Genomic DNA, 27,949 nt, shown 5'->3' on the forward strand with positions numbered 1-27,949 from the left:
TCAAAACCTAGCGAGTTCCCTCACTAGCAGCAATGTTGAGCTTAAAGAACGCGCTTGTCTGTGGTCAAAGATGTCTATGTAGGTGGCTCGCTACAGTTTAGCACACAGTCACTCACACACGAGACAGAAACGTCCAATCATCATGTCTCAAAGTGTCATGTGACATGGAACACGCGATTTGATTGGACTAGAGTTGTTTACGTAATTAAAAGAATGCCGCAAATCCAGGAAGTATCAAAAGGGAAAGCAATGATATAATCCCAATGATAACCCTGATTTTTTAAGTCTTTCTTTACTAAATATTATCACATATATACATTTTATTCACTTGTACGAGTTGTCGAAAGATTAATCGTCAGGCAATTAACTAAATAAGAAACGTAACGTTACGCAATGGCAGATACATTCAGTCTTCAGAAAGTCTTAGAAACATTCAGATCATGCCTGAGTGAGAATAAGGAGGTTTATATTAAATATTATATAGAAGGATGGAAAGAGCTGGTCTGGTGAGTACATGTTATATGAGAGATGTTACATTATTAAGTTTACCGTGTTAAAATCATTGACTCTATTGTGGGTAATATTTACAGTCTCGTTGATTTTATAAACTAATGTGGCAACTTAGAATAGAATCACGTGACTTTCTGGTCATGAACAGTCAATGCAATTTGTATTTATATTTTCTGCTAGTGTTCTGCCCTGAAATATTTCATGGGCTTGTTTTTATATTTTTAAATACCTTATACTGTAATTACAGACTTTTGCAAGTGAAAATTAAGCACAACATGGTAATAGGGACTGTTTCATAATAATTTACTGTAGTAGTTTATATATACTTATTCTACACTTCTCATCTCAGCTTCATGAATAGTCTGGGGAGCGTGTTTTCCTTCATCTCCAAGGATGTGGTCAGCAAGGTTCAGATCCTAGAGAACTTCCTTAAAAGTGAAAACGAATCCCACTATGTCACAGTCCAGTCTATGGTGAAGTATGAACTGGAAAATGATCTGGTGGACCTGACCAAAAGAGCCAACCACCCTGAATCAGGTTGCCGTACACTTCTGAGGCTACATCGGGCACTCCGGTGGCTGGAGCTTTTTCTCGACAGCCTACGAACCAGCACGGCGGACAGCAAAACCTCAACCATGTGCTCTGATGCCTACAATGAGTCTTTGGCTCATCACCACCCTTGGCTTATTCGCAAAGCTGTAGGTGTGGCGTTCTGCGCCCTTCCAGGGCGTGACACATTTTTTGAAGTAATGAATGCTGGTGATCAAGAGCAGGTGGTTGCTCTGTTAGGAGAATCATTGCCTCTTATATCTGAAGTCTACCAGATCACAGAAGACTTATATGCGAAAAACAACCTTCTGGAGTTACCATAGAAGCATGATGGTTTAGTTGCAGATTTGATGGACCTAAACAATATGTGGATGAATGTATCAATTTTAGGGTTCATAAAGGGTTCAACATTCTTATTTGTGTAATAGTTATACACTACAATTCCAGTATTTAAGTTTTGTTCTTCATGTTTTTGTTGTTGGTCAGTTGGGCATTTATTTGATTGTATTTTAATATATTTAAAGTTAGAGAGCAATATAAATATGTTTCTTTATTTAAATGGGTAGGGATGTATGATATTCAAATTATAAGTGACAGTACATTATATAAGAATATATATATATTTAGATTCAAATAATTGTGTGATCAAAAAGAGCACTTTTATTTTTGTTTTATTTTACCTGAACTTAAATGTGTGTCTTGCATCTCCAACTTTACTAAAACTGCAAAAGAGGAAAATCCTGATATGTTAAGATATAATGTATTGCAAAAATGAAATACACCATTCTGGGAAATCTGTTTTTGAGTAAACATATTTCTTCACACATTATATATCATATATAATATGGTTTTTGACAATTATATTTCCACAGGTTGCCTATACGAGACTGTCCACTGGAATAACTGCGTGATAAATGGCTTTTCTAATAGACCCTAGGAAATACACACAGTTTTATTATAGTAAAAATAAAGTAATTACAATTTTACTACAAATATAATGTTTAAACTATAGTTGTGAGACCATATTTCATTTTTGATCAATGTGATTTCACTACAAATAAAAAACTATTGGTTACTATAATTAAACCATGGTTAATTTTCGTACGAGTTTATTATTTAAAAAATGTAAATCCATAATTATAAAACATCGCTAATCGTTTTCTATTTATACAGTAATAAAATAAAACGAACTTTACAATAATAAATACAACAGTTAAAATAATATGTAAACATTACTGTGTGTGAGCGTAAACAACAAAAGCGTGCATGCGCATTTCCGTATTGGTAGCGTTGCCATGGAGACGTCACTGCGTTGCTGGCATGATAGACGCTTGCTTCCTCACGTTATTTCTGCAACAACGAATGAAACTAACCTAATAACTTAAAAAGGTACATCTAATATTTTACTTTAGTAAGATTTGTGCAATGTTTGATTAACTTTAAAAACAAAAAATATTAAGGTAAAAAACGTGATAAATGTTAAAAGTTATATGCAGTGTTAAGAAAGCTAAATGCTAATATGTTCATTTGTATAAACTAATGCACTGTCTGTCTATCTATATGGGCTTGGCTATTCCATAGGTTTCATCAGAGTTCAATGTCGTCTGGGGAAAAGATGCAAGTGACCAGGCCCAAATCTTCTAAGGGACGAAGCAGACCTATGATGGCAAACTTTCAGAAGATGGAAACACCGGCCCATTATCCCACACTTTTGCCCCAACCTCCAACCAAATCAAATGACAGGACAAATCAACACCTTCGGTCCCAAGCTGTTCCCAGATGCAGGAGTCAACCGAGTACAGAGGTACTGCCTGAAATCTTTGACAGACCTCCAGATGAACCTTCCTCCCTCAACAGATACAGGGTTCTCCCCTCCATAGAGAAAAAACTGTCAGGAAACCGGTCCAGTTCAGATGTGGACAGAAAGGCCTCACAGATGAGTCAGGGTGACAACAGCCACAGGATTTGTAAGCAACAGTGTGCTTCACATCTCCCAACAAAAGCTCAGGGCAACGCAAGGATGAGGAATGTTTCGAATAGTCCAAAAACCCCAAAGCAATCAGTTGTGATGCCAAAGGGGACAGGGAGTAAAATGGGTTTAATGCCTCAAGATGAACCAGACCTACTGCTTGCTATCAGAAATCCATGCGGTCACAGATTCAAGTGCAATTTTCATCCAACAGATAAGCTTCAGGCGGTACTATCAAAGGCAGAGGCTGAATTTGGGGAGAATTATGAGAATTGCATCATTGAGACTATGGATGTACCACGCAGGACCTTTACAAACTTGACAATGACTTTAGCCCAGTGTGGCATCCTTAACAAATCAGTTTTATGCATTTCACAGGATGGCAGCAGTATTGATTCAACTTGAAATTAACAGATGAATAGTTGTTCATTTGATACCTTTGATTCATACTTAGATTTATGATACAGTCCGATCAACATTTCATATCTGCATTTATTAATTATGTAATAATTGTATGATGCACAGAAAACATATATATTTTTGGTAAAAAGCCAAGATTTTTTTTTTGGGTGATGTTCTAGTATCGTGTCAGTCTCTTTATTGCTGACTTTACATAATAAAACCACTTTGTTCTTTAAAGAGCCTGATTTTTATCATTTATTCAGGTAAAATGTCATAAATATGCTGTAATCCTGCATGCAAGTTTAATTAAATTGTTTATGCAAGTCAATTGAACATATTATTTTAAGTTTTTGACTACTAGTGATGAGTTAATATAACTTGTACTAAATAAATAATTTCTAAATAATAAAAAAAGTGTAAGTAAAACAAAAACTTGCATGTCTCATGTTATGTCTGCAAGCCGACAAATAACAGCACAACAATTCAAAATATATGGTGTAAAGCACAAATATGGTATAATGTTGTGAACATACAAATATTACAGGTGTTGTATTTAAAGTAAAATGATGATACACCACACATAAATCAACCAGCTGGCATATTTTTTAATTATAAGAATAGTTAGGAAAATACCATTAAAAGCATAAATGCAGCAAATGTACAAAACAATTGAAATGCTGCAGCTAAATGCTTTTAAAGAACAGATCAAGTCTTAAATTCTCAACCAATAAACTAAAACACTCACATCAATATTAAATATAAACAATCTGGTCAACAAAAGTGCACTGCTTTAAGCAAGGCAAAAATAAAATAAAAAATAATATTAATCAAACTCAACCTGCAAATCTTGCTCTTTCCTTGATAAAACTCCCAATTAAAGAGTAGTTTTGTGTAATATTGTACAAAACAACTCTAAAGCTTTTATTAACTTCAAGCACAAAGGCACTGTATACTTATTGGGTTTCTCACAATAATTGTCTTTAATTCTAAAGTGCAAGACCAAAAGGCAGATTATTTTACAGTGTAACAAATACGCCTCAAAATCAAGTAGCTTATAAACAAAATGTCGTCATTGAGTTGTCTCCATATGACCCAAAAACAAATGTAAGAAGAAGTACTGCACCAGTCCTTTACTTTTAACCAAAACATAGACACCCTGTCAAACTTTTTTAAACAGCAAATTTAAGTTCAAAACTATTTGGCATAAACCTCGATGAGGTGGCGCTATTCTTGTAAATTTAAGTTTGAAATCTATGCAAACATATTGGAAACTGAGTAAACAGAAGAACTGATTTCAATGATGAAAAGTGGAGTGGATTTTGGACTCTATGCTTCTTCAGTTGGTGATTTTTTCAATTTCATCAAGATCATCCGCGTCCATCCTCAATATTTTCTTATCTGTTGCAAACAAATTAAGAAAATTATAAATTTGTGCAAATAATAATATGCCACAAAATTATTAAATGGAAAAGCTGACCAGAAAAACATTTATTCAAGTCTTCTCATAAACTTTAATCAAAATCTGATTATGGTGACTGGTCTCTGATGACATCGGCTTCCGTTAACCCCATCCCCTTTCAACTCTCATGCTGCGTTCACACCAGCTGCGGTAGAGGCGTCAAGTGTGATTTCAATGTTAAGTCAATGTAAAGACACGTTAACGCGCGTCTGGAGGTGTCGTGGCGCAAATGAGGTGTTTAGCGTGTCTAGTTCGCACGAATGATGCAAATTGAGCGTTGCTGCGGGAAACGCGAGAGTTAAAAAACCTGAACTTTAGTGGAAAAACGCACCGCGTTAACCAATCAGGAGCTTGCTCTAGTAGTAACGTCATTACAGGAAGCGACCGGAGTCCCTCCCATGACGCGAATTTATGCGAGAATGTCTCGATGACTCAAATTTCACGCACAAATGAAGTGAGTACACTCAAAATGTTCAAGCGTCCAACTACGCGCTGTAGACGCAAATAATTTGACACCTCAAACGCGTCTGGTGTAAACCGACAGTCAGTTTGCTGCAAGCTCCATTTCTAAATGAAACGCCTATTTTACAATATCCAATCAATTCACAGTGGAAAACCACAAACCACGCCCACTATTTTCCTCACGTGACATTCCGTTATACTCAAAAACGCAAGTTCTGGTTCAGTGGGTTCACACCAGCCGCGTTTGAGGTGTCAAATTCTCATCCATCGCGTCTAGTTTGAAATTCTAGTCATCGAGACATTCACGCGGAAATTTGCATCATGGAAGGGGCTTCTGCGGACTCCGCTCGCTTCCTGTAATCATGTCACTACTAGAGCAAGCTCCTTAATTGGTTAACGTGGCGCGTTTTTCCGACAAAGTTCAAATTTTTTAACTCTCGCGTTTGCCGCAGCACCGCTCAATTCGCGCCATTCAATGAGGCGGAATCGTGTATACGCGCCGCGCTAAATGCCTCATTCGTGATGCAGCACCTCCAGACGGGCATCAACGTGTTTTCACATTGACTTAACATTGAAATCACTCACGCTTGACGCCTCTACCGCGGCTGGTGTGAACGCAGCAAAAGGATGAGTAAATAATGACATCATATGGATTTCTAATAATAATAATAATAATAATTTCTAATAACTAATAATAATGAAAAGCCTTACTAAAGTGCTTCTCAATTTTCTTGAGAATGTCCATGTTGCGCTGGCTGTCCACCATGTTGATGGCGAGACCTCTCTTGCCGAATCGCCCTGTTCTACCGATTCGGTGGAGGTACGTCTCATTGTCTGGATAGCCATCTCTGTCCAGAGGCGGGTCAAAGTTGATGACCACAGAGACTTGTTCGACATCAATACCTGCATGTGGCCAATTAGATTATTAAAATATAACCAATTAAAGTTAATAAGCTCTCATATATACATCTTTACATGTTATTTGCTGTAAATACAAAACATTGCACTTGCCTCTGGCACAGACATTAGTAGTGATGAGAACCTTTTCCTTGCCATCTCTGAATCGTTCGATAACTGCGGCTCTTTGCTCGACGGTCATTTCTCCATTAAGGAGGCCCACTTGATGGCCCTCCTTTGACATCTGCCCCGCGAGCCAGTTTGCGGTTCTCCGAGTCTGACGAAAGACAACACAACACAGTAAGATGAAAATAATACACACAAACAAAAATATAAACAATAAACCTGGTCCAGGCATGACAGACTTACATGACAGAAGATCATGGCTTGTGCAATAGTGATGGCTCCATAAACGTTACACAGCGCATTAAATTTGTCCTCCTTGCTGTTGCAGAGCACATAGTACTGCTTGATAGTGTCCAGAGTCTCCTCTTCTCGTCTCAGCTTGATGATGTTGGGATCCGGAATGACCCGCTCTGCAAACTTCCACACGGAGTCCTCAAACGTAGCGGAGAAAAGTAACATCTGACAGCCTTTAGGTAACATTCTGCATTAGGATGAAACAAGTTTAAATTTTTGTACATTAAAATGATAACAATTTAAATAATAAAGACATCCAAGATGATGATGATGATGATGATGATGATGATGAGACATGATTTAAAATGCAAATGTTCTTAGAAATGTAGATGTGGGTATCCAATTTGTGTATGCAAGCAAATAATCAAATAATATTAAAGAGAGCTCACCTCTGAATGCGGATGCTTTGGTCCTGGTGGCCCTGTGTGGCGATCATGACATCTGCTTCGTCCAGAACAAACACTTTGATAGTTTTCGGGTCGATGAGCTTCAGTTTAACGCACCAGTCTAGAACCGTTCCGGGCGTCCCAATGACAATCTGCTCCTTGATTTTAATCCCACGGGGCACTGAAAGACCATCACACATTTAACAGTTACGCACAATTAACAAACATTAAGATTCAATGGATGAATTTAAGCAACTTACTTCCATGTCCTCGCACAGCGTAAGCCAGTTTGACTTCTGGGTAAAACTTTCCCATCTGCTCAATCACTTTGCCCGTCTGAACGGCAAGCTCGTATGTGGGAGAAATGCACAGACACTGAAAGAAAAAGATTGAACATGGATTATGAATTTCTTTTATGGTGTATTGTTATATCGTATTATTTTTGCTCTGAATCAAAGCCATATTTGAATTTTCTGTGAGAAAGAAACGAAAGTGACGCACCTGAGTCGATTTTAAGGCTGGGTCCACATGACTGAGCATGGCCAGCACGAATGCGGCCGTTTTACCCGTGCCAGACTGAGATTGAGCGATCAGATTCTGGGGTCTGGAACACACACAAAACGTGAAGCACATATCTAACCACCATACCAGTTTTTATTAACACCTACTTCAAACTATATACTACAGCATTAATAAAATATGTTGGCTTACGGTTGGGCGAGCATCATGGGAAGTGCGTTCTCCTGGATTTTGGAAGGTCTGTTGAAGCCCATTTCATATACACCTTTAAGCAGTTGAGGTTTCCTGAGTTAAGTAATGAAAAGGACAGAAGTTGCTTGTGAGAGATTTTTAAAGCTTACTTTTACAGTATGTAGTCTAACTTCATGCACACCAAAAGCGAAGCGAATATATGCTTCGCGTTAATCGCTGGAGATTCCTCACGGGATTACTTGTTTATCACGTCACTCACACAAATAAAACCATCGATGAGGAGTGTCATCGTCACACAAAAAAAATTTCTCCTCCATTTTCTGATACAGCCAGATGTGTAAAACAAGACATCTCATATCAGTGACAGCTCTTCACTGATTGAATTGAATGACAAGGCATCATGCAAATTTCCCGCTGGAGTTGAATATTCCGCGTTTAAACATGTTATCCGGCACATGTGTGCTTTGACTTTGTATGTAATCTACTTGCGCAAATAAATAAATTCGCTTGATGTGCACACACCAGTACATTTGCTGGAATTACCATAACTGCAAGTTTCTGTTTAGTAAAAACTTTTAAAATGTGGCGTTAAAGGTGCAGTATGTAAATTTTAGTGACATCTAGAGGTAAGGTTGTGAATTGCAACCAATGGCTTAGTCCACTGCTCACCCCTCACTTTTGAACGCATAGAGAAGCTACGGTAGCTGCCACTGGAAAAACATGTCATCGTTGGAGACAACTTAGTAAAAAAGTTTGTCCGTTAAGGGCTTCTGTAGAAACATGGCGGCACAAAATGGCGACTTTCACGTAAGAGGCCCTTAGTGTTTGTATATAAAAAAAGTCTCATTCTAAGGCAGTAATTCTCAAAGTGTGGTCCGCCAAACCCCCCCAGTGGTCCGCCAAAAGATGACCTAAACTAGGCAAGTGTTTATACAATCGTCACTTATCTAAGTAGATTTTTAATGCACTTGCAAAACTGATATCAGTTCTTGCCATTCTGTTTTAATAACGTAAAAATGGATCGATGGCTAAACCAAAGAGGAGTCAAAAGGAAAGATCAAGCGTCAACTGAAAGCAGCTAAAATCCACAGATTTGTTTAATGTGTAAAATCCCTGTAATTTCAGTGATTTTGGACATTTTTTTCAGCTTTTTATTGTCACCATAGTTACAACCATAGACTTCATATACCCACCACCTCAGTTTTAATCTAATGGCTCTTTGGAATGACATTAAGTGGGACCTATGCTGTTATACTATGTTTAATTGCAGTTTTTTTACATATGTGAAGTTTGTTGTTCATATTAAGCTGTAACTCAGTTCACATTTATTTTTTCAAATGAACTAAAATTCATATAATAATTTCTGAACATAGCATTGCATTTGTGTTTAAAAAATTAGTTTTTGACTTGAAACAGTTGCTTATTAAACTTAAATTTAGCTTATCCTTCCTATTTTGTTGTTTTTTGGGGGTGTGTTAGAGTGGGATTCTGTTAGGTGGTCCTGAAAAAGTTTGAGAAACACTCTTCTAAGGTAATAAAAATATAACGGTTCATTATAAAAAGGTCTTTATACACCCCTAATGATATAGTTTTGTATATTATTTAGCGTTTCTGTCAAGAAATCCTTCTAAAAATTACACACTGCACCTTTAATAGAAGTTCCAACTGTTCTAAATGTACTTTTTGCAAGACAACATAATGATGAATTTATGTTCAGTACAAGTATTTCTGAGTTATGAGTGTTACCATAGAAATGACTTTTTACCGAGACTTAAAGCGATACTCCTGCTAAATATCAAAATGACCCAATGATGTACTCACGCAAGCAACCCGATATTAACATGTCCATCATCTTTTTGACGAACACATTTGGAGTTATTTTAGTAAATGTCTTTGCTTTTTCAAGCTTATAAATGGTAGAAAACAAGGATGAGGGAACAACATCTGACTTTAAAGCCCAAAAAGTGTATCCATCCTTCACAGAAGTAATTTACACGGCTCCAAGGGGTTAATCAAGGTCTTTAGGTAATCGATGAGATATTTTAAGGAAAATATCCATATTTTTAAACTTTATAAACAACAATAACTAGCTTCTAGTCACAATGCCATCTTGGCAACGAACGCTCTCTACGCGAAGATCCAAGTCCAAGATGGTGCTGTTACCGAAAGCTAGTTTTTACTGTTTATGGAGTTTAAAATATGGATCTTTTCCTTACAAAATCACATCGATTACCTGCAGAAGACCTTTATGAACCTATTAGAGCGGTGTGGATTACCTCTGTGATGGATCAATGCACTTTTTTGGGGGTTTAAAGTCAGAAGTTGTTCCCTGATCCCTGTTTTCTGCCATTATAAAGCTTGGACGAGCAAAGCCATTTACTAAAATAACTCCAAATGTGTTTGTCTAAAAGATGATGGACATCACAAATTGCTTGACGTTAAGTAAATTATGGGGTAATTTTGATATTTGGCTGGAGTATCCCTTTGAGGTTGAATAACGGTAATTCTGACAAGAATTTTGAATGCAGCGTTAAATATAAAAAATATATTAACTGGTCTGAATGATAGCAATGTAGATTCTTTATATCTTATAAGTACAACTGTCTTAACATTGATGCAAAGTACTTACAGTCTGAGTTCCTCAAAGGTCTTGACTGAGTAAAGTGGGGAATTGGGGTCTCGCTGAAGAACCTCTACCTGGTTTGTATTGTTGACCAAATTGGTTCTGATCAACTTATTTAGGAGTGACTGTGTAGCTCTGTCCTCTAAAATAAAGATAAAGGAGAAGATTGTTTTTTCCACAATTAGACATTTAATAAATTAATAGTCTAGTTTAACTATTAAACACAAATGTATTCCAAAAAAATGTAATAAAAGTAACCTTTATCATCTTCATCAGATTTGTCACCATCATCTAAAGGTTTTGTTCCTGCTTTTCAAGACAGAAGAAAAAAATAAATTAACCACTTAAGACAATGCAAATAATGTATTGTAAAGAAACAATTGCAAAAAGGTAATTCTACATATTTATAACATGCAGGCTTCATTTGAAAGTGAAATATCTAAAGTTATTGATTTAACGTTAACGTTACCTTTACACTGGATGGAGGCACCACCGGATTCCATAATCCGCAACTTTCCAATCTGGTTTTGAAGAACAGATTTTTGGAAAAAATGAAAGTTAAAGGTGCGTAGTGTAACAGTACCGTACATTTACACGATACAAATCAATCACTTGATTAGAAATAAAAATTATAAAGCAGACTTTTCAGCTTTCTACAGTTATCTGTAACGTTAGTACCTGGACACGTGTAGTAACTTAACTACAAGATTGAATCGGCGGTGTTTAAAAACTAGCATGTTTAAGCATCAAACGTGTTTCTGTTAGGCGTGTCCTTCTAGAATTTCGATCCACGGACTAGCATGCTAGCTTATAAAACAACAAATAAATTAAATGAAAAGCTGTTTTACACTCACACACTTGGCTGTCTCTTGATCGTCCACAGCTAGCGACCATGAATTTGTTGCCATGGTTGTAGTCATAATTAACAGTTTAGCTAAATTTTTCTGATGAGCCGTCCACTAGTTAACTCCACTTTGCTTCACGACGCACAAACTAACGGCACTCTCGTTGGCGTTGCGGCTGACTTGCTGTCCGAACGGAAGTCCGGACGCAACCCCCACTACTCAAGTATGACATCGAAGTACCGCGAGACCGATCCGAAAGCTCAGCTCTCTAATCGCTCTCGCGGTACTTTGATGTCATACACCAATTGTAATGCGCAATGCGGTAAAAATTTGACAATTTGAGGGTTCTGTACTCACGCCGATGTTGTAGATGGCGGCGAAACACCACGTTGGTTGATAGCCTGTCGTGTAAGGACGAAACTTAACAAATTAAAGTTTATATTTCTTTAAATATAAACGTTTTTTGGACCAACAGCAGCTAAAATAGACGTTGTTTTGTGAAGCGCTCTGACTAGAAGTTTACCTGAGTTGATCACGTGACGTGGATGCACTCTTTGCTTTTTTAAACGTTACTGGTAATATTGCTTTATTTGACATGATTTTTAGTCATAATATGAGTTGGTGCTCGATTTGTGCAAGAAAATGTTTACAGAATTTGTCTATTAATAACAGAGGTTAAGAGTTTGTAGAGATATGAATTAGATACCTGTATTGAATGCAATGACATTCTTATATATTTTCTCCTAAAAACCTTTGGGAAAACAGTAATAGGAAAGCTTTTAAACTTTTTAGTTTTAAATGGTAATTAATTATCAAAAGGTAATTTGTGTTAAAAGAACTGATAGACAAATAGATTTACCAATAATGAATCAATGTGTGAGAATTAGAGATGTAACTTATCCATAGTATTTAGATGTGTACAGCACCACTATTTTCTTGCCTTTTTATTTGTTAAGTTATATTTTGTTCTTTTTTGCAGAATAAATAATCAAAAACCAGTGCCTCCATCTATTCTCCAAACATGCTTGTCCTCTGCAGGGTCCTGGTGGGCTGGATCCTATCTCAACATCTTGGTCCACATGCAAGATACTCTCTATGGATAGAAGGAACAACCAATGAATGAAGTCTTAGTCTTTAGCATATCCAGGAATATATATATGTGTGAGAGAGAAAGAGAGAGAGAGAGAGAGAGAGCACATGTTAATTTAATTAAGAACAGAAGCGGAGATTTAAGCCAATGCACCACCACACGTTAGCAAACACTCACTGATGTCCTCCAACCAACCTGTTGTCTTTAAAGAAGCCCTGGAGGCTCCATATTGATTGTCATGGTTACGTCTTCTGTAAAAGCAGATTAAATACACCATGGATGTGCAATGTCACAAAAAACGTTAAGGAAAAATAAACCATCCCTCACAAACTGCTGTTAAAGGGCAGGGAGCAGGAAATACTAACACAAAAATATGCATATGTTTATGCATTTAAAATAATTTTGTATGATCTCTCTCAATGCATGCGGTGGTCCCCTGTCTATCAAACAGGATACATGAATGGGCGCATTCGTCACAGATTACGGAAAGGGACGGTGGGTGAGTGGGTGGTACAGATGCTTTGGGGAAAACTGAGCGTTGGTGGGGGCACAGGACAAGCTATCACATCCAGGTTTGAGCTCCTGCAATAGCTCCTCTGAGCTCCTCCTCATAACCACATGTTGCTACGCTGATTGACTGCATTAGCGCTGTGCCAGCTGCTACAGCTGTGGCTATCTCTCTCTCTCTCTCTCTCCCTCTCTCTCTTTCTCTCTCTCCCCCTTTCTGCCTCCCTGAATCTTCACTCTTCTCAGTTGTTGTGGCCATCTCTGAGAGGCAGGGAGCTTGAATTCAGAGTTGCAGCCACCTGTGACAGCAGACGTTATCTCTACGGCACTCAAACAGACATCATTACCCAAAAGAGTGGAGCGACAAGTCTTATTGTGGCTTTATGTGATTCATGCAAATATATAGGGAGATCTGTAGCAGATGCCAACGTGAGGTAAGAGTTGTGTTTTTTTTTTAATCTCTAGTGCATGTTTACACTTATTGGTGTGCAATTCAGTTTCTGAATGGCTTTGATTAGACTGAAACCGCATTGATAAGGTGCAATGAAGATGCATGTTGTTTTTAGAGTCAAGGTAGTGTTTTAAAAGCACTGATCTGTATGGAGACTCCTGCTTACCATAATTCATTGACAGCATCAGGTGAAACAGGGTTTCTGCATCTTCTGTTTGTTGAAGATGTGGTATCAACAGGTGTGTTGTCTCCTGCGGTGCGTGTGGTCGAAGCCTTGGTGTTGTTGTGGGTGATTCACACGGAAGACTCCGGAGAGATGGGATGGGGCGTGGGGGGTTCGTTAAGCATCTGCCACTTTGGGTTCCCCATCGGAGTCCCACATTATGGTGAAGGACCTTCTACTTGTTCCCAGTTCCCACATTTTCTTAGAGAATAATCTGTTAAATCTCATAAGTGAGAATGAAATTGAAATGGTTATTTATTTATTCTCTTTGGTTCAATTATAAATAATGATTTTCTTACCAGTTACCTGTAGAACCAAGAGGTTCAGTATCGGTTACGTCTCAGATGATGCCTTTGGGCAGTGAAGCAAACTTGCTCTTCTGAGAACACATGATGGCAGTGTTTGACCGGTATTTTGGGCACGGCGGTAATCTATTGCCGTTGTCTTGCACTTTTGTCTATCTGGTCTGATCTCATCACGCAGCCCTCTGCCAGACCGTAATCTATTAAAGAGGGGGTGGTGTTCGTCTGTTTGAGTTACGGCCATGTGGACATCTGGATTAACAGCCCTGTTTCTGTTCTTTGATAACCAGGAGCTGTTTAATCTCAAACATTTATGGCTCTTCCTGTCTTTGCAGGGTAATTACCTATAAATCATAGAGGCACTAGATGAAAAATCGAGCCAACTTTCTAAAATACTGTTACTCTGTGGATGTTCAACAAGGTGGATATGGAAGGGCTGTTTGAGCGCCTGTAGCACATTGGTAGAGCATTGTGTTAGCAGCGCCAAAGGTTGTTGGTTTGATTACAAGGCAACACACACATACTGATAAAATGTATAGCTTATAATGCAAAGTCACTTTGGGTAAAACATTAGGGGTCGGATTTTTGGGTCACAAACTGACTTTTGGGTCAATGTAATTTTTCATTCTTAATCCATTAACTAAGCAGAATTTGGGAATACAAATCAGTCATAAGGGTCTTTTAAGTCTTTTGAAGATTTATACGTCATCTAAATGCTGAATAAGTATGGTTTGTTAGGATAGGACAACATTTAACTGAGACGACTTTTTGAAAATCTAGAATCTGAGGGTGCAAATATTGAGAAAATTGCCTTTAAAATTGTCGAAATGAAGTCCATGGCAACACATACAGTATTACGAGTAGATTATTGATATATTTAGGTAGAAAATGTACAAAATATCTTTATGGAACATGATCTTTACTTAATATGCTAATGATTTATGGCAAAAAAGTAGATAATTTTGACCCATACAATGTACTGTTGGTGTTGGCTAAAATATACCCTTTTGTTTTGTGACTTTTGACTGGTTTAGTGATAAAGGGTCACATTTAGTCTTTTTTTGTAACTATAGGAGACAAATGTGAGATTAAGTCTTTCCTGGGAACAAAATACTTCACCAAAAGTCTTTATTGGTGCTTAGTTTAATCTAAATTCTGTCAGACATGCAGTAGATATTCAAAGAGATCTTGTTTGAGCGTTTAATGTGGGATCGCTTTTCAGAGAAATATTCAAATTTTTATTACATTTTAAACTACTTATTTACTCCTATGTGTATTTTACTAAAATCCAACAATTTATCTTATTTAGTCACATTACTCTTTTATTTAGGGATAAATCATTAAGACAAATATGAGATATGTCTACAGTATACACTCACCTAAAGGATTATTAGGAACACCTGTTAAAATTCTTATTAATGCAATTATCTAATCAACCAATCACATGGCAGTTGCTTCAATGCATTTAGGGGTGTGGTCCTGGTCAAGACAATCTCCTTGACTCCAAACTGAATGTCAGAATGGGAAAGAAAGGTGATTTAAGCAATTTTGAGCGTGGCATAATTGTTGGTGCCAGACGGGCCGGTCTGAGTAATTCACAATCTGCTCAGTTATTGGGATTTTCACGAACAACCATTTCTAGGGTTTACAAAGAATGGTGTGAAAAGGGAAAAACATCCAGTATGCGGCAGTCCTGTGGGCGAAAATGCCTTGTTGATGCTAGAGGTCAGAGGAGAATGGGCTGACTAATTCAAGCTGATAGAAGAGCAACTTTGATTGAAATAACCACTTGTTACAACCGAGGTATGCAGCAAAGCATTTGTGAAGCCACAACACGCACAACCTTGAGGCAGATGGGCTACAACGGCAGAAGACCCCACCGGATACCACACATCTCAACTACAAATAGGAAAAAGAGGCTACAATTTGCACAAGCTCACCAAAATTTAACAGTTGAAGACTGGAAAAATGTTGCCTGGTCTGATGAGTCTCGATTTCTATTGAGACATTCAGATGGTAGAGTCAGAATTTGGCGTAAACAGAATGAGAACATTGATCCATTGTGCAGGCTGGTGGTGGTGGTGTAATGGTGTGGGGGATGTTTTCTTGGCACACTTTAGGCCCCTAAGTGCCAATTGGGCATTGTTTAAATGCCACGGCCTACCTGAGCATTGTTTCTGACCATGTCCATCCCTTTATGACCACCGTGTACCCATCTTCTGATGGCTACTTCCAGCAGGATAATGCACCATGTCACAAAGCTCGAATCATTTCAAATTGGTTTCTTGAACATGACAATGAGTTCACTGTACTAAAATGGCCCCCACAGTCACCAGATCTCCACCCAATAGAGCATCTTTGGGATGTGGTGGAACGGGAGCTTCGTGCCCTGAATGTGCATCCCACAAATCTCCATCAACTGCAAGATGCTATCCTATCAATATGGACCAACATTTCTAAAGAATGCTTTCAGCACCTTGTTGAATCAATGCCACGTAGAATTAAGGCAGTTCTGAAGGCGAAAGGGGGTCAAACACAGTATTAGTATGGTGTCCCTAATAATCCTTTAGGTGAGTTATAATTCTGTTTTTCTATTGCTTTAATCTTTAAATTTCTGTGCTAACTCGGTGTGAAACTGATTTGTGATGACATCAGCGCTGCATGTGTGTGTATGTGTGCCATCGGCATGTTTGAAGTTTTTATTCTCTTTGATGGTGCAACATCAGACCAGTGCTTGTAGTGCAAAAATTGTGCCTGCATGATGGGGGGTGATGGGCTGCTGTCGGAGGTAGTAATTTAGATAGACACCCATATAAAAAACGAATAGCTCAGTCTTCATTAATGCGACAGGCGTGGGCGCATCGATGAATTACGATCTGTGAATAAATTCCCCAGAGAGTATTTAGCTACCCTATACTCGCATAATGCATGAAGGTCATTGGTTTTGGACCAAGCATTTCACAAAAAAGTTTGATAGTAGATCAAAATTTGTATCTGGACACTTTTTGCTTGTCAAATGTAAGTGGAATGTGTTGGACCTTGATGATAACCAACTTTATACATCCAAATGAGCATGACACCATTTGGCTAAGAGTAATTGAAAATTTAGCTAAAATAAGTCTTGTGTTATGTGTTTTAACAAACAGCAATTTTTTTATTATCTAATGCAATGAAATGCATACGTTTAAAGTGACTTAAAGGGCCATTTTGCTCTTTGACCAACATCCTCCCTAACATCTTTTGTGTCATATGGCTTTGAAACAGCACAATGGTGAATTAATTATGAGTTTTAATTTTGCAAAATTAACAAATGCTTTTAGGACAACTGTATGTTTATAAAAGTTTGATTATTTTGGGCAATCTATATTTAAACCTTGGTTTCAATCTCACCTGGTCTTTTGAAGGGCACATCACATCTCTCCTCTGTGCACGTGTGTTGCTACTGGGTTGAACCTTCATTATGCCGGGTCTGATCAACAAGAGCAAGAGGAGCGCTCTGCCTCTCAGTGTCTCTGACATCACTTCCTGTGTCAGAGGTTACACCCTGGCAATGACAGCCTCCCTGACTTACGAAAACATTGAGGATCACCCAATTGAGGGTAAATGCCAAGTACTTATCACATGATGACATCATTAGTAGTACTTGCTTAAAGGCAGGGTGCATGATCTCTGACATTTGAAATCACCTAAACAAACGCCCCTACCCCAATAGAATCTGAATTTTTTTTGATAGACCTGCCCCACACATACGCAACCTGATGTTGGTTAGTAGACACGCCCCTTACTGCTGATTGGCTACAAGTGTGTTTTGATACTCGGCCCGACTCTCTTTTCCAAAGTGTTTTTTAAAAATCGTGCACCCCGCCTTTAAGTATGACTATCACTATTGCCCATATGTAGGGTTTGAATAAGCCCCTAGGTACTAATTGTTTACATGTAGATTGTTATGTTCAGAATTTTTTGTGCACATGTCAATAAAACCCCTTGGGTTTACACTGAATGACTTTGGCATCTTACCGAAAACATCTAGAGGGACCCACCAGTTTTTTCAAAAACATCACTTTCTCATAAAAAACATTTTCCAAAATTAATTTCCCTTCACAGTAAGCTTATGATGCAAACCACAATTTAGATTTTTGGCCTCAAAAGCAATTTAGGAGGAAACACATCAGCCTGCTTTATTATTATCCTAGTAATCCCTTTTCAAAATCTCGAGTTGAGGTAGTCAAATGCCCAACAGGGAGAGAAACACAAACCCCAAACCTCATCAGCTTTCTGTGAAACCTGGAAATGTCATATCGGCTTGAAACAGATTTGGTTTTGGATCGGTCAGTGCTGAAGTAATTTAAACGATTTAATTTCTGTCAAATACAAAATTCGCTTTGTGCAGAAATTGGTTTTCATCAGTATCTAACAGAAATTGCATTCTTAATAAATGCAATAAATCGCTCTTTCTAATGCTTTTACTGTAATTCATGCAGGAGTCTTTATATACCCGCTTGAAGAGTGCTGCGTGGTGGTTGGGTTCGAAGCAATGATTGGCAGCCAGATAATAACCGTGCAGGTCAAAGACAAAACAAAAATCGATGACTGTTACTTTGATTGCTGTCAAGTCGATGAATTTCCGCAGAGTGGAGGTGGTAAGATTGCATGCTCGTTTATTATGCTTGTTAAAGTGTACTTGAATAATTCCTGGTTTTGAACAAAAAATGAAAGCTGATTAAATCAGTTTAATTCTGTTATGCTGAACATGAGATTATGTTCTCATAAGTCCACCTGACTATATCATTTTCCTCCAGGTCATATAGTTTTGGATGAGGATCAGGAGAGGACGGTACTGGTTGTCAATCTGGGGGTTGTTCCACCTTTGGAGACCATAAATATACAGGTCAGCACCTCGTCTGAACTGTGTACACTTCCTAATGGTGGGATTCTGGTAACATCACCGCCCGTATGTTCCCCACGGGTCCAACGGTCTGTCAAAGAAGATCCAACATTTTCCCCCAACACTGCAAGAAGGTACAAAAGATTTATAAATCTTTCTTATGATCTTGGATAACTTTGGAATACCGAATTGTGATTGTATTTTTTTAAATTTCAATCCTTGAAAGTTTGTGAATCTGGGAGAAAAAAATTCAAGGCCCTGGGAAGTTTTTGAAAATATACATACATGGATACAGGTCATTGAAAGTGCTATTTTATGCAAGAAGTTTTCTGAAAAAAAAAAGTTTTCAGTTTCATTTTGTACCTTACACCTCATATTTTAATGGCTTAATTTAAGCTGATGGGCATTAAAAGCAAATATTGTACAAAACGTCTCCCCACAGTCGGACATCACGTTTGGCAACTACTGTACATACTAATTTGTTATTGGTCTTTTCTTTCTTGATTATGATACAAAATGCAACAATGGCAAAACATGCTGCAAACCAACCCTCAAATGCCAAGCTTACCTTCAGTAAAACTTTAACATTATTATGTCCCTTCCAGCGCTGTTTTCTTTTAAGATGTTTACTGTATGTGAAGTCAATACTGATTCACATTAGGTCTCTGATTTTTAAGGACTCGCATAATTTACGTGAATTGGTAAGAAGACGAAAATGTAAATGTGTGATTTGTTTAAGGAGGGATAAACATCATTGTGCAGTTGGAAATCATGAACAGACGACCTCGGGTGTGTTCCTGTCTGCTTTGTTGCAAGAGGAGACCATCAACTCCATTGACTATGTGTTTAACTTCCAGCTGGAGATCAGAGGACCGTATCTACTGGCAGGTCATTACATCTCCACACAATCCAACCAGCAACCAGATTGCAGCTCTGCGGCCTTAACAGAACCTAGGAGTCCAAGGAATCCTCTAGGGTGTTAAATTGAACACAGCATATATTTCCTTCACATCCTATTTGAGAAAGTCTAGAAAGCGGCCAATTGCATTTTGAGCCTGAATCTTATACTCCTGCTGATAAGAGCTAGTTAGCTAGTTAAGGGGCTGTGTGAGAACACCAGGTAACCAACATCTCATGCTGATAGAGCCTGGCACTAACAAATTCAGTGTTCACTTATTATAATTGAAAAGATACAAGACACACTAACTTGTTAATGCACATGCAATTGCTAAAAACACCTGCCAAATTTTGATGACCAGAAATTCTTGACTTGATTTTGAAAAAAACTACATTGGATATATATATATATATAAACATGAAAACAGATGCGCAATATACACTTCTGTGAGCCATATTTACAATTATCATCCTTAGGAAAAAAAGTAGTTGTATTCTTTGAAAACGGCAATACTTTTTTGGCATGCATGTTTGTGTTAGGGAGTGGTCAGCACCCTGCATGTGCTGTAATGTGTGTGGCACCTGCCTATTTCAGATGCTTTACAAGTATTTCTGTGCAGGTGTGGAGAGTCCCTCCCATGCCATCCGGGCTGATGCAGACCCATCGGCTCGCTCAGCAACCAGCATCATGGTCACACTAGCGGACAAATACACTTACGACTGCCCCGTGGAGATACTGATCTACCCTAGTGGTGTGTAACACACATACACATTTGTGTTTGTTTATTATGAAGAGATCCTTCCACTGATTGTTCTTTAACTAAATTAGTGGTGATTACAAAAGCTGTGTTGTATGGCAAACACCACTCACCATTATATGTGAGATAAACATTATTTACAATCTTTGACAACATGTTTTCCTTATGTGGTTTGGAACATTTAGGTGCGTTTCCATTAAAGTGGACATATCATGAAAATCTGACTTTTTCCAAGTTTAAGTGCTATAATTGTCCCCAGTGCTTTATCAAACTAGAAAATGTGAAAAAGATCAACCCAGTAACTTAGTTTTTGTAAACCATTCTCTGCAAGCATGTGAAAAAATAGGTCATTGAAATTTGGCTCCCCTTGTGATGTCAGAAGGTGATCTTATTATAATAATACCACCCCTTAATATGCAACTATCCAACCATGGCACTGTCATTTAGTGCAGCGATAAATAGAGAGGAAGTAATTGACAGCACAACTGAGTTTCAATTTCATCAAACCATCATTATGGTGATCAGTGTTTGTTTTTTCATCAGCTCATTTGCATTTTAAAGGACACACCCAAAAACGGCAAATATTTGCTCACACCTACAAAGTGGCAATTTTAACATGCTAAAATAAATTATCTATATGGTATTTTGAGTTAAAAATACACATATGTATTCTGGGGACACCAAAGATTTATTTGACATCTTAAAAAAATTCTTGTGAAATGTCTGCTTTAAAGATTTGTGCAAAATTTTAGCGTTATTTTTTAAATGTCGTCAAAAAACGATTGTGAAATGACGGCGTTTCCATCAACCGATGTTATGCAACTAAAACAAAATTTTGTTGTCTTGCAATAAGTCATTACAAAAACCATGTGTTCGACTTCATACGGCACTGCGAAAACCCACTGAAAGATGACATCAAAATACAGTTAGAGCGACTCAAAAGCATACAGAGCAGTACATGTGCTTGTTGGTTCTTATGACCCCACATAAAGTAAAAAACACCTCTTCTGTCTTGTCCTCCAACCAAACATAGCATGCCATATTTAAAGAATGATCATGTGACTTTTGCGCACGTCAAGTTACGTTTAAATGTTTTCATTGCGGCTTTGCTATATATTCTTTTCCAAAACCACCTCACCCGAGCGTTAAAACCTTTTTGCGATATATGTGAGTTTGCTGTGTTTACATTGGGTGCATTTTTAATTCGCTATTTCAATTTGCGCAATTTGAAGGGTAATGGAAAGTAACGCAGCTATAGACGGTTTCAGCAGTAACAACATAAACAAGCAGCTTTTGTGGAAAACACGCAACTTTCGGTAAACTCCGTTAAGAATTAGTGCTTGGCGATAATTCGATAACGGAAATTTTACCAATATAAATTTTCTCGGTAAAACGATAACGACAGTTTGATAAGTGATCGATAATGTTTATGCACTGTGCATAATGTTGCGCAAGCAATTTCGGATGCACCATGCGCTCTTAGTTTACAATCACAGTGTCAGTTAGACTTGAAGGAGTGGAGTAAGATGAGGCAAGTTATTCATTTTTTTGTGATTTTCGCGATGTGGATAAAGCGGACAGAATCACGGAATCCAAATGCGTGAAAACATTTTAAAAAATTTTGGCCACATCGCCCAGCCCTACTAAGAATAAATAACAACAAAATCCGTTTAAAGTAGTTTATTTATATAACGAGCTAAATAAACTACACTTAGATTACCTAGGAAACCAAAACATTTGTTATTTTCAACAAAGGTATTTGTTTAAGATTTCGTTTTGAGCAACTAGTCAGACCATTAAACAAACAGAAACCGGAAGTAAAGTTCAGACCAGACGGGTAATCGCATCACTGCACGTGCGTCTGATGAAACAGTCTATAGATAGTCAAACAAGATCATACCCACACAGTGACCCGTGCTAATCTGAGCTTTGTAAAACAAACCAGCGCTGATCTCATCTACGTGCATGAAATGTGCATTGTTTAATCGAATCGGAAGCTATCGAAACATAGCTCAGATTGTAACTACATTTCCTGATCTTCCATTCAGATCTAAACTCCCCATGCCTGTATTTGTCTCTGCCCACCTCATCGTGCCTCTCAACCTTCACCCGTTGTGTGTGTGTGAGGCATAAATGAATCTCATACTGCCTCATAAAATGTCTCGAAAGATTGCCTCACTCTCCAGCCAACCCGAGGCCAGCGCTGTGCAATTGAATTCATTAGGGAGGCCGGCGGCATTGTGCACAAAGTCAAAGTGGCAAGTGAATGGACGACCTACCGTGCACCAATTTTCTCTAGCCCTTTTCATCGATACAGCTACAGGTTTAAACCAAAATACGGGTGCACTTTGTGTCCTTAGTGACTGCTACTAATAGAGAGACAGATGAGTGAATTATGAGAGCTGTCTTTACACTATGGTGTACATAAAAAGTGCTGTCTTCCTTCCCGTGTGCAGAGCCTCATCTACCACACGTTCTCATCGAGGATGGAGACATGACACCGGAGGAATACGACGAACATCTGAAAGGAAGGAGCGACTACATCAAAGCCACGAAGAAGGACTGCAGTAATGAGAAAATAGTGAGTGAATGTCACTGAGAGAGACACAAAAAATTGTGGGTCACACAAGGACAAAAAAATCAAAACTCAATAGACTGTAAAGGAGGAGGAAAATAATGGTATTTAGTGGGACTGAATATAATTGGCGAAGTCTGTCCCAGAACCGCCAAATGTCACAGAATATTTGTTTTGACTGTCAGCCAGGGTTTTGAGCTTGTAAGTACATTATAAATGAACTTGTTTGAAATAATTCCCACATCTTTAAAACATGTTGTGATCATTTTCCTCTTTGTGTTCATGTAAGTAATACATCAACACACCAGCATGGCCCATTAAAGATTAAACACTTCCCATTTATTTACAAAAGATCCAACAAAAGATTACAAAAAACAGTGCTGCTGAATGATATGAATGATAATCATTCAGTACTATGGTATGTGTCAAAGTACCATGGTACTGCCACAACAGTGCTGTAAGAGGGTTACGTTTTTAAAGATTAACGTCAAGAGATCTGTTTTCCCAGAATTATTTAAATTTGTATATTTGAAAGTTTACTTTGTATACTTTACCCCCAGTTTCACAAACAAGGCTTAAAGGGACAGTAAGTAGGATTTCCCCCATCTAGTGGTGAAGTTGTATTTCGCATTCAAACAAATAGTGCGCCTCGCTTTTCCAAATGCGTGTTGCAACTATGGTAGCCGTCATGTACTCACTGATCTCCTTTTACATCTCAGCTGGTTCACTTTGTTCTGAACGAAAACGCATTGTGGTAGGCTAGTGCTTTTTGTCCCTCTCTGCTATTATAGCATTTCAATATGGCGGAACGACTTGGATTTACCCGTTCAATGTAAGTAAAGAGAAGAAATTCTGAGCTTACCAAAAAAGTCAGATCATTGGCAGATGTTATTTGACACCAGTGAGGACATATTTATGAATAAAGACATTGATTTTGACCAATGAAATACTTTAAAAACTACACATTGTACCTTTAAAGGGACATTCCACTTTTCTGAAAATATGTTCATTTTTCAGCTCCCCTAGAGTTAAACATTTGATTCTTATCGTTTTGCAATCCGATCTGATCTTTGGGTCTGGCGCTAGCACTTTTAGCATAGCTTAGCACAATCCATTGAATCTGATTAGACCATTAGCATTGCGCTAAAAAACTAACCAAATAATTTAGATATTTTTCCTATTTAAAACTTGACTCTTAGTTACATCGTGTACTAAGACCGGAAAATTTAAGGTTGTGATTTTCTAGGCAGATATGGCTAGGAACTATACTCTCATTCTGGCGTAATAATCAAGGACTTTGCTGCTGTAACATGGCTGCAGCAGGCGTAGTGATATTATGCACTGCCCGAAAATAGTCCCTTTGGTTACTTTCAAAAGCCTGGGACTTACCACTCATAAACATCCATTAATAATCTCTGAATAATTGATTATTCTTCAAAATCTGTATCTTCGTCTGATGTCAAACATAAGGTCTGTTCACACACACACTGAGCTCCTGAACCGAACTGTTCTGAGAAACAGCCAATCAGAGCAGAGCTCCACATTATTATTTATGACCCTTTCAAATAAGGTTTTAAAAGACCATTTAATTCTTAGGGACATGTAAATAGCCATGTAAAATGTTTCTGGATAATTTTTGCACTTAATAAAGCCACATACCTTCTATGTAGATACCAAAGAACAATTTAACATACAGTTTCAATGCTTTCTTTGGCACCTTTAAGTATTATAACATATATAAAGTGAAAGCAAACAGACATGGACTAACAGCCACAAATCTCAGTTTTTTTAAGGTTCACAGCAATTTTCTGAAGTCTCTGCTAAGGAGATGTTTCCTTGATGTGCTTTTATCAAAAGTTACTCAGAAGTTAGTCTAATGGCATCATTCTCCAAACCAGAAGTTAAACAAAACAAGAAAACAATTGGTTTTAGTTTGGTTATCCTTTTAGTTCAAACTCATTTATCAATTCTCATTAACTGGCGCTTCAGGAAATTTCTAGCAAGTGTTGGAACAGATGCATGTTTACCAGCAGCACAAATGCTTCAATTGCATCTTAAGTGAGTGACACTATTCCTTCACGGGAGGGAAAGAACATTCAGCCCTAAAATGATTTGCAATGAATAGAGGTTTCTATGGAAACCGTCAAAGGTCTTCAGATTCAGCCCATAGTGTTGCTACCCTGTCGTGTGGTAAAGTAAGAGTAAATTTTACCTCCTCTGTGCTCCTTTAATTTAATCTTTACTCAGAAATGGCCAAACTGGACTTCATGAACTCTAGTAGATCTCTCATAGTGATCTGTCTTGCTTAAATCAATTATTTTCCTATTTAGGACCAGTGGTCCTCAAAGTCTTCGCGATGGACCCTTCTTGTATACTGTAGATTGCATCCCTTCGTGGCCCAATCAAAGTCTTAGAATTTGAATTAAACAAAACATATTAAATTATACAATGTAGTGCTGCTAGTTAATAGCCTTATTTTTCTGTGGTTTAATCACCAAGTAGTTACGATAAATTGATGTGTTTTTTAAAATTTCACAAAACTGGCCTGCCCCCCAGTTTGGGAACCACTGCTTTAAACTAACCTTTTTCCGGCCATGAATCCTTGTAGGGACACTCCACTTTTTGAAAATATGCTCATTTTCCAGCTCCTCTAGAGTTAAACATTTGATTTTTATTGTTTTGGAATCCATTTAGTCGATCTCCGGGTCTGGGGGTACCACTTTTAGCATAGCTTAGCATAATCCATTGAATCTGATTAGACCATTAGCATCGCGCAAAAAAATAACCAAATAGTTTCGATATTTTTCCTATTTAAAACTTGAATCTTCTACTTGACCCCAAGTAGGCGAAACATTCAAAATTAGACAGAATTTACATAATTTATGATGTTGTCATGTTAATTTTTAGCATACGTGACATTTTAAGTAAATCGAGTTTATCGTCGGAAAGTTATGCTTCTCATTAAGTTTGAATTTTTATACGTTTTAAAGTTATTATAGTTTGTGTTATCATTTATGATATAAGGCTGATGTAAATTAAAATACGTCACCATGTTTTTTTTTTTACTGGCTCTTTAGGTAGACATAATTCGGAAAAGACTCCATAAGGACATACTTCACAACCCTGTGGTCATGCTAAACTTTTGCCCGGACCTTCGTTGTACGACCTCCGACCTGCGGAGCATCCAGGGGGAGTTCATCTTTCTCATTGATCGCAGTGGCAGCATGAGCGGGGTCAACATCAAGCGGGTAAAGGTACGGCTCTATGAAGGGTCATTAACTGCTGAAGACATCTTTATTTATTTATTCAGTGGTTTAGTGCTCTGGCTTCATAAATGACCATTAAAGAAACCAGGATTTACAGTATGTATACATGTGAGCAAAGAAATAGTTCTGCATTAGTGTCAGGCTTGGACGGACCCCATATGGATCATTAATAGTCTGTCTTGGTGGCTGCAGTTGGCAGGTCTGCTGATTGGCTGGCATTACGCAATTTCTAGGCGTCAGGGTGCACATTCAGTACTGGACTGCTATAGTGAACGTTAGAAAGCACTAAATGCTGCTTTTACAAAGATTGTAAAGTTCTTGCCAGTGAATTCATAAAAGATGCACTGTAAGTTGTATCGGATAAAATGTTTGCCATAATTTTTTTTTAACCTTTTCACTCAGCTCTATGGGGATTAAATGTATGTAGTCATACATTATTACAAGCATTTTCCTGAAACAGATGTTTAAAACAGCATATTAAAGGACCACATACTGAATTGAACAGCTTGTTGAATCAAATGCCACAAGCTGCTACAATAATTGAACCCAGTAAGTCTCCATGTAGTGGTTGGAGGTATTGTGTGCTCTGTGAATGGGTGTATGTGTGTTGATGGTGCCTCGCAGCGTGACGTGCGTGTGCACAGCGCAGCAGTGATGACTCACTGAATTTGATTGAGGACGCTCCACTTCTGACCACAGACACAAGACTGTCCTCTTCTTTCAAAGGCTCGGGTCACTACTGTGGTACCAGAATATCCCTGACCCTTAAGGAGACTTCATCAAGAAATGTCAGTAAATTTTGTTTGATGTTTCCTGGGCCAGAAAAGGAGAATTGCGCTGTAGTAATAAGACGAATATTAATAAAAAGATAAAAATAAATGTAATTGTATGTGAGAGAGGTGTTTTATGAAGGTGGATCTGTTTATGGATGGTGGATTATTATGCAAATTTGAGCAAAGATTTGTCATTCATCTTAAAGGGGGCTGTGACAGATCTCATCATTAAAGAACCATTAATATTTAAAAACTTTTTTATGCATTCTGTTTAAACTGCTGGCAATCTGTTGAGAATTAGTAATTTGAATGATATATCTACTCGTAAATATCTAACATCACCTAACTAATGGATGCATGTCTGGGTGTAATTGCACAGACTGAAATTAAATTGAAAATGCGCTCTTATTTTCTTCACTGTATATATATATATATATATATATATATATATATATATATATATATATATATATATATATATATATATATATATATATATATATATATACAGTGAAGAAAATAAGTATTTGAACACCCTGCTATTTTGCAAGTTCTCCCACTTAGAAATCATGGAGGGGTCTGAAATTGTCACCGTATATGAATCACAATATATTATTTTTTTAGCTATTTATTTGTATGATACAGCTGCAAATAAGTATTTGAACACCTGTCTTATCAGCTAGAATCTGACCCTCAAAGACCTGTTAGTCTGTCTTTAAAATGTCCACCTCCACTCCATTTATTATCCTAAATTAGATGTACCTGTTTTAGGCCGTTAGCTGCATAAAGACACCTGTCCACCCCATAAAATCAGTAAGAATCCAACTACTAACATGGCCAAAAGCCAAAGAGCTGTCCAAAGACACTAGAGACAAAATTGTACACCTCCACAAGGCTGGAAAGGGCTACGGAGAAATTGCCGAGCAGCTTGGTGAAAAAAGGTCCACTGTTGGAGCAATCATTAGAAAATGGGGACTGGGGCTCCATGC

At 37.8% G+C, this 27,949-nt stretch overlaps 4 protein-coding genes and 1 long non-coding RNA gene across 6 annotated transcripts in view; 3 read left to right on the top strand and 2 right to left on the bottom strand.

The window, feature by feature from the left end:
- Positions 1-186: 186 nt before the first annotated feature.
- On the top strand, positions 187-1,857 carry cptp (ceramide-1-phosphate transfer protein). Its single transcript, XM_065285276.2, has 2 exons — positions 187-506; positions 860-1,857. Exons 1-2 carry the CDS (start codon positions 394-396, stop codon positions 1,380-1,382), a joined length of 636 nt encoding a protein of 211 aa, XP_065141348.1. The 5' UTR covers positions 187-393; the 3' UTR covers positions 1,383-1,857.
- Positions 1,858-1,996: 139 nt separating this feature from the next.
- Positions 1,997-3,718, top strand: ubxn10 (UBX domain protein 10). Its single transcript, XM_065285275.2, has one exon. It carries the CDS (start codon positions 2,657-2,659, stop codon positions 3,431-3,433), a length of 777 nt encoding a protein of 258 aa, XP_065141347.1. The 5' UTR covers positions 1,997-2,656; the 3' UTR covers positions 3,434-3,718.
- A 310-nt stretch (positions 3,719-4,028) lies between these two features.
- ddx19a (DEAD-box helicase 19a) lies at positions 4,029-11,380 on the bottom strand. 2 transcript variants are annotated; one of them, XM_065286645.1, is made up of 12 exons: positions 11,243-11,380; positions 10,858-10,909; positions 10,647-10,694; positions 10,395-10,530; positions 7,766-7,858; positions 7,556-7,658; positions 7,315-7,429; positions 7,058-7,235; positions 6,618-6,855; positions 6,363-6,525; positions 6,063-6,254; positions 4,029-4,828 (listed from the first exon to the last, which is right to left on the bottom strand). In XM_065286645.1, the coding sequence occupies exons 1-12, from the start codon at positions 11,306-11,308 to the stop codon at positions 4,767-4,769; spliced, it is 1,446 nt and encodes a 481-aa protein (XP_065142717.1). In that variant the 5' UTR covers positions 11,309-11,380; the 3' UTR covers positions 4,029-4,766. The 2 variants fall into 2 exon arrangements, with proteins under 2 accessions (XP_065142717.1, XP_065142716.1); XM_065286644.1 differs by having other exon boundaries at positions 10,647-10,697.
- An 848-nt stretch (positions 11,381-12,228) lies between these two features.
- Positions 12,229-13,846, bottom strand: LOC135775223 (uncharacterized). Its single transcript, XR_010543847.1, has 4 exons — positions 13,811-13,846; positions 13,448-13,727; positions 12,519-12,574; positions 12,229-12,326 (listed from the first exon to the last, which is right to left on the bottom strand). It is a non-coding gene; the product is annotated as an uncharacterized lncRNA (long non-coding RNA).
- Positions 13,098-27,949, top strand: part of vwa5b1 (von Willebrand factor A domain containing 5B1) — a 41,568-nt gene continuing 26,716 nt past the window's right edge. Inside the window, exons 1-8 of the mRNA XM_065285273.1 lie at positions 13,098-13,264; positions 17,211-17,405; positions 18,288-18,446; positions 18,606-18,825; positions 19,431-19,579; positions 20,209-20,340; positions 22,803-22,927; positions 25,999-26,175. Of these exons, the coding sequence (XP_065141345.1) occupies positions 17,267-17,405; positions 18,288-18,446; positions 18,606-18,825; positions 19,431-19,579; positions 20,209-20,340; positions 22,803-22,927; positions 25,999-26,175 (1,101 nt within the window). The 5' untranslated portion in view covers positions 13,098-13,264; positions 17,211-17,266. The remainder of the gene's footprint in view (positions 13,265-17,210; positions 17,406-18,287; positions 18,447-18,605; positions 18,826-19,430; positions 19,580-20,208; positions 20,341-22,802; positions 22,928-25,998; positions 26,176-27,949) is intronic.

This window comes from Paramisgurnus dabryanus, chromosome 21, assembly GCF_030506205.2.
Source record: "Paramisgurnus dabryanus chromosome 21, PD_genome_1.1, whole genome shotgun sequence".
NCBI lineage: Eukaryota > Metazoa > Chordata > Actinopteri > Cypriniformes > Cobitidae > Paramisgurnus > Paramisgurnus dabryanus.

Bases quoted from the DNA above. Each gene is read 5' to 3' on its own strand.
- cptp (XM_065285276.2), top strand. From the start codon at position 394: ATGGCAGATACATTCAGTCTTCAGAAAGTCTTAGAAACATTCAGATCA. The intron at 507-859 runs GTGAGTACATGT...TTCTCATCTCAG, and splicing joins GGATGGAAAGAGCTGGTCTG to CTTCATGAATAGTCTGGGGA.
- ubxn10 (XM_065285275.2), top strand. From the start codon at position 2,657: ATGTCGTCTGGGGAAAAGATGCAAGTGACCAGGCCCAAATCTTCTAAG.
- ddx19a (XM_065286644.1), bottom strand. From the start codon at position 11,308: ATGACTACAACCATGGCAACAAATTCATGGTCGCTAGCTGTGGACGAT. The intron at 7,430-7,555 runs GTGCGTCACTTT...TTTTTCTTTCAG, and splicing joins CAGCCTTAAAATCGACTCAG to TGTCTGTGCATTTCTCCCAC. The intron at 6,856-7,057 runs GTGAGCTCTCTT...ATCCTAATGCAG, and splicing joins CAAAGCATCCGCATTCAGAG to AATGTTACCTAAAGGCTGTC.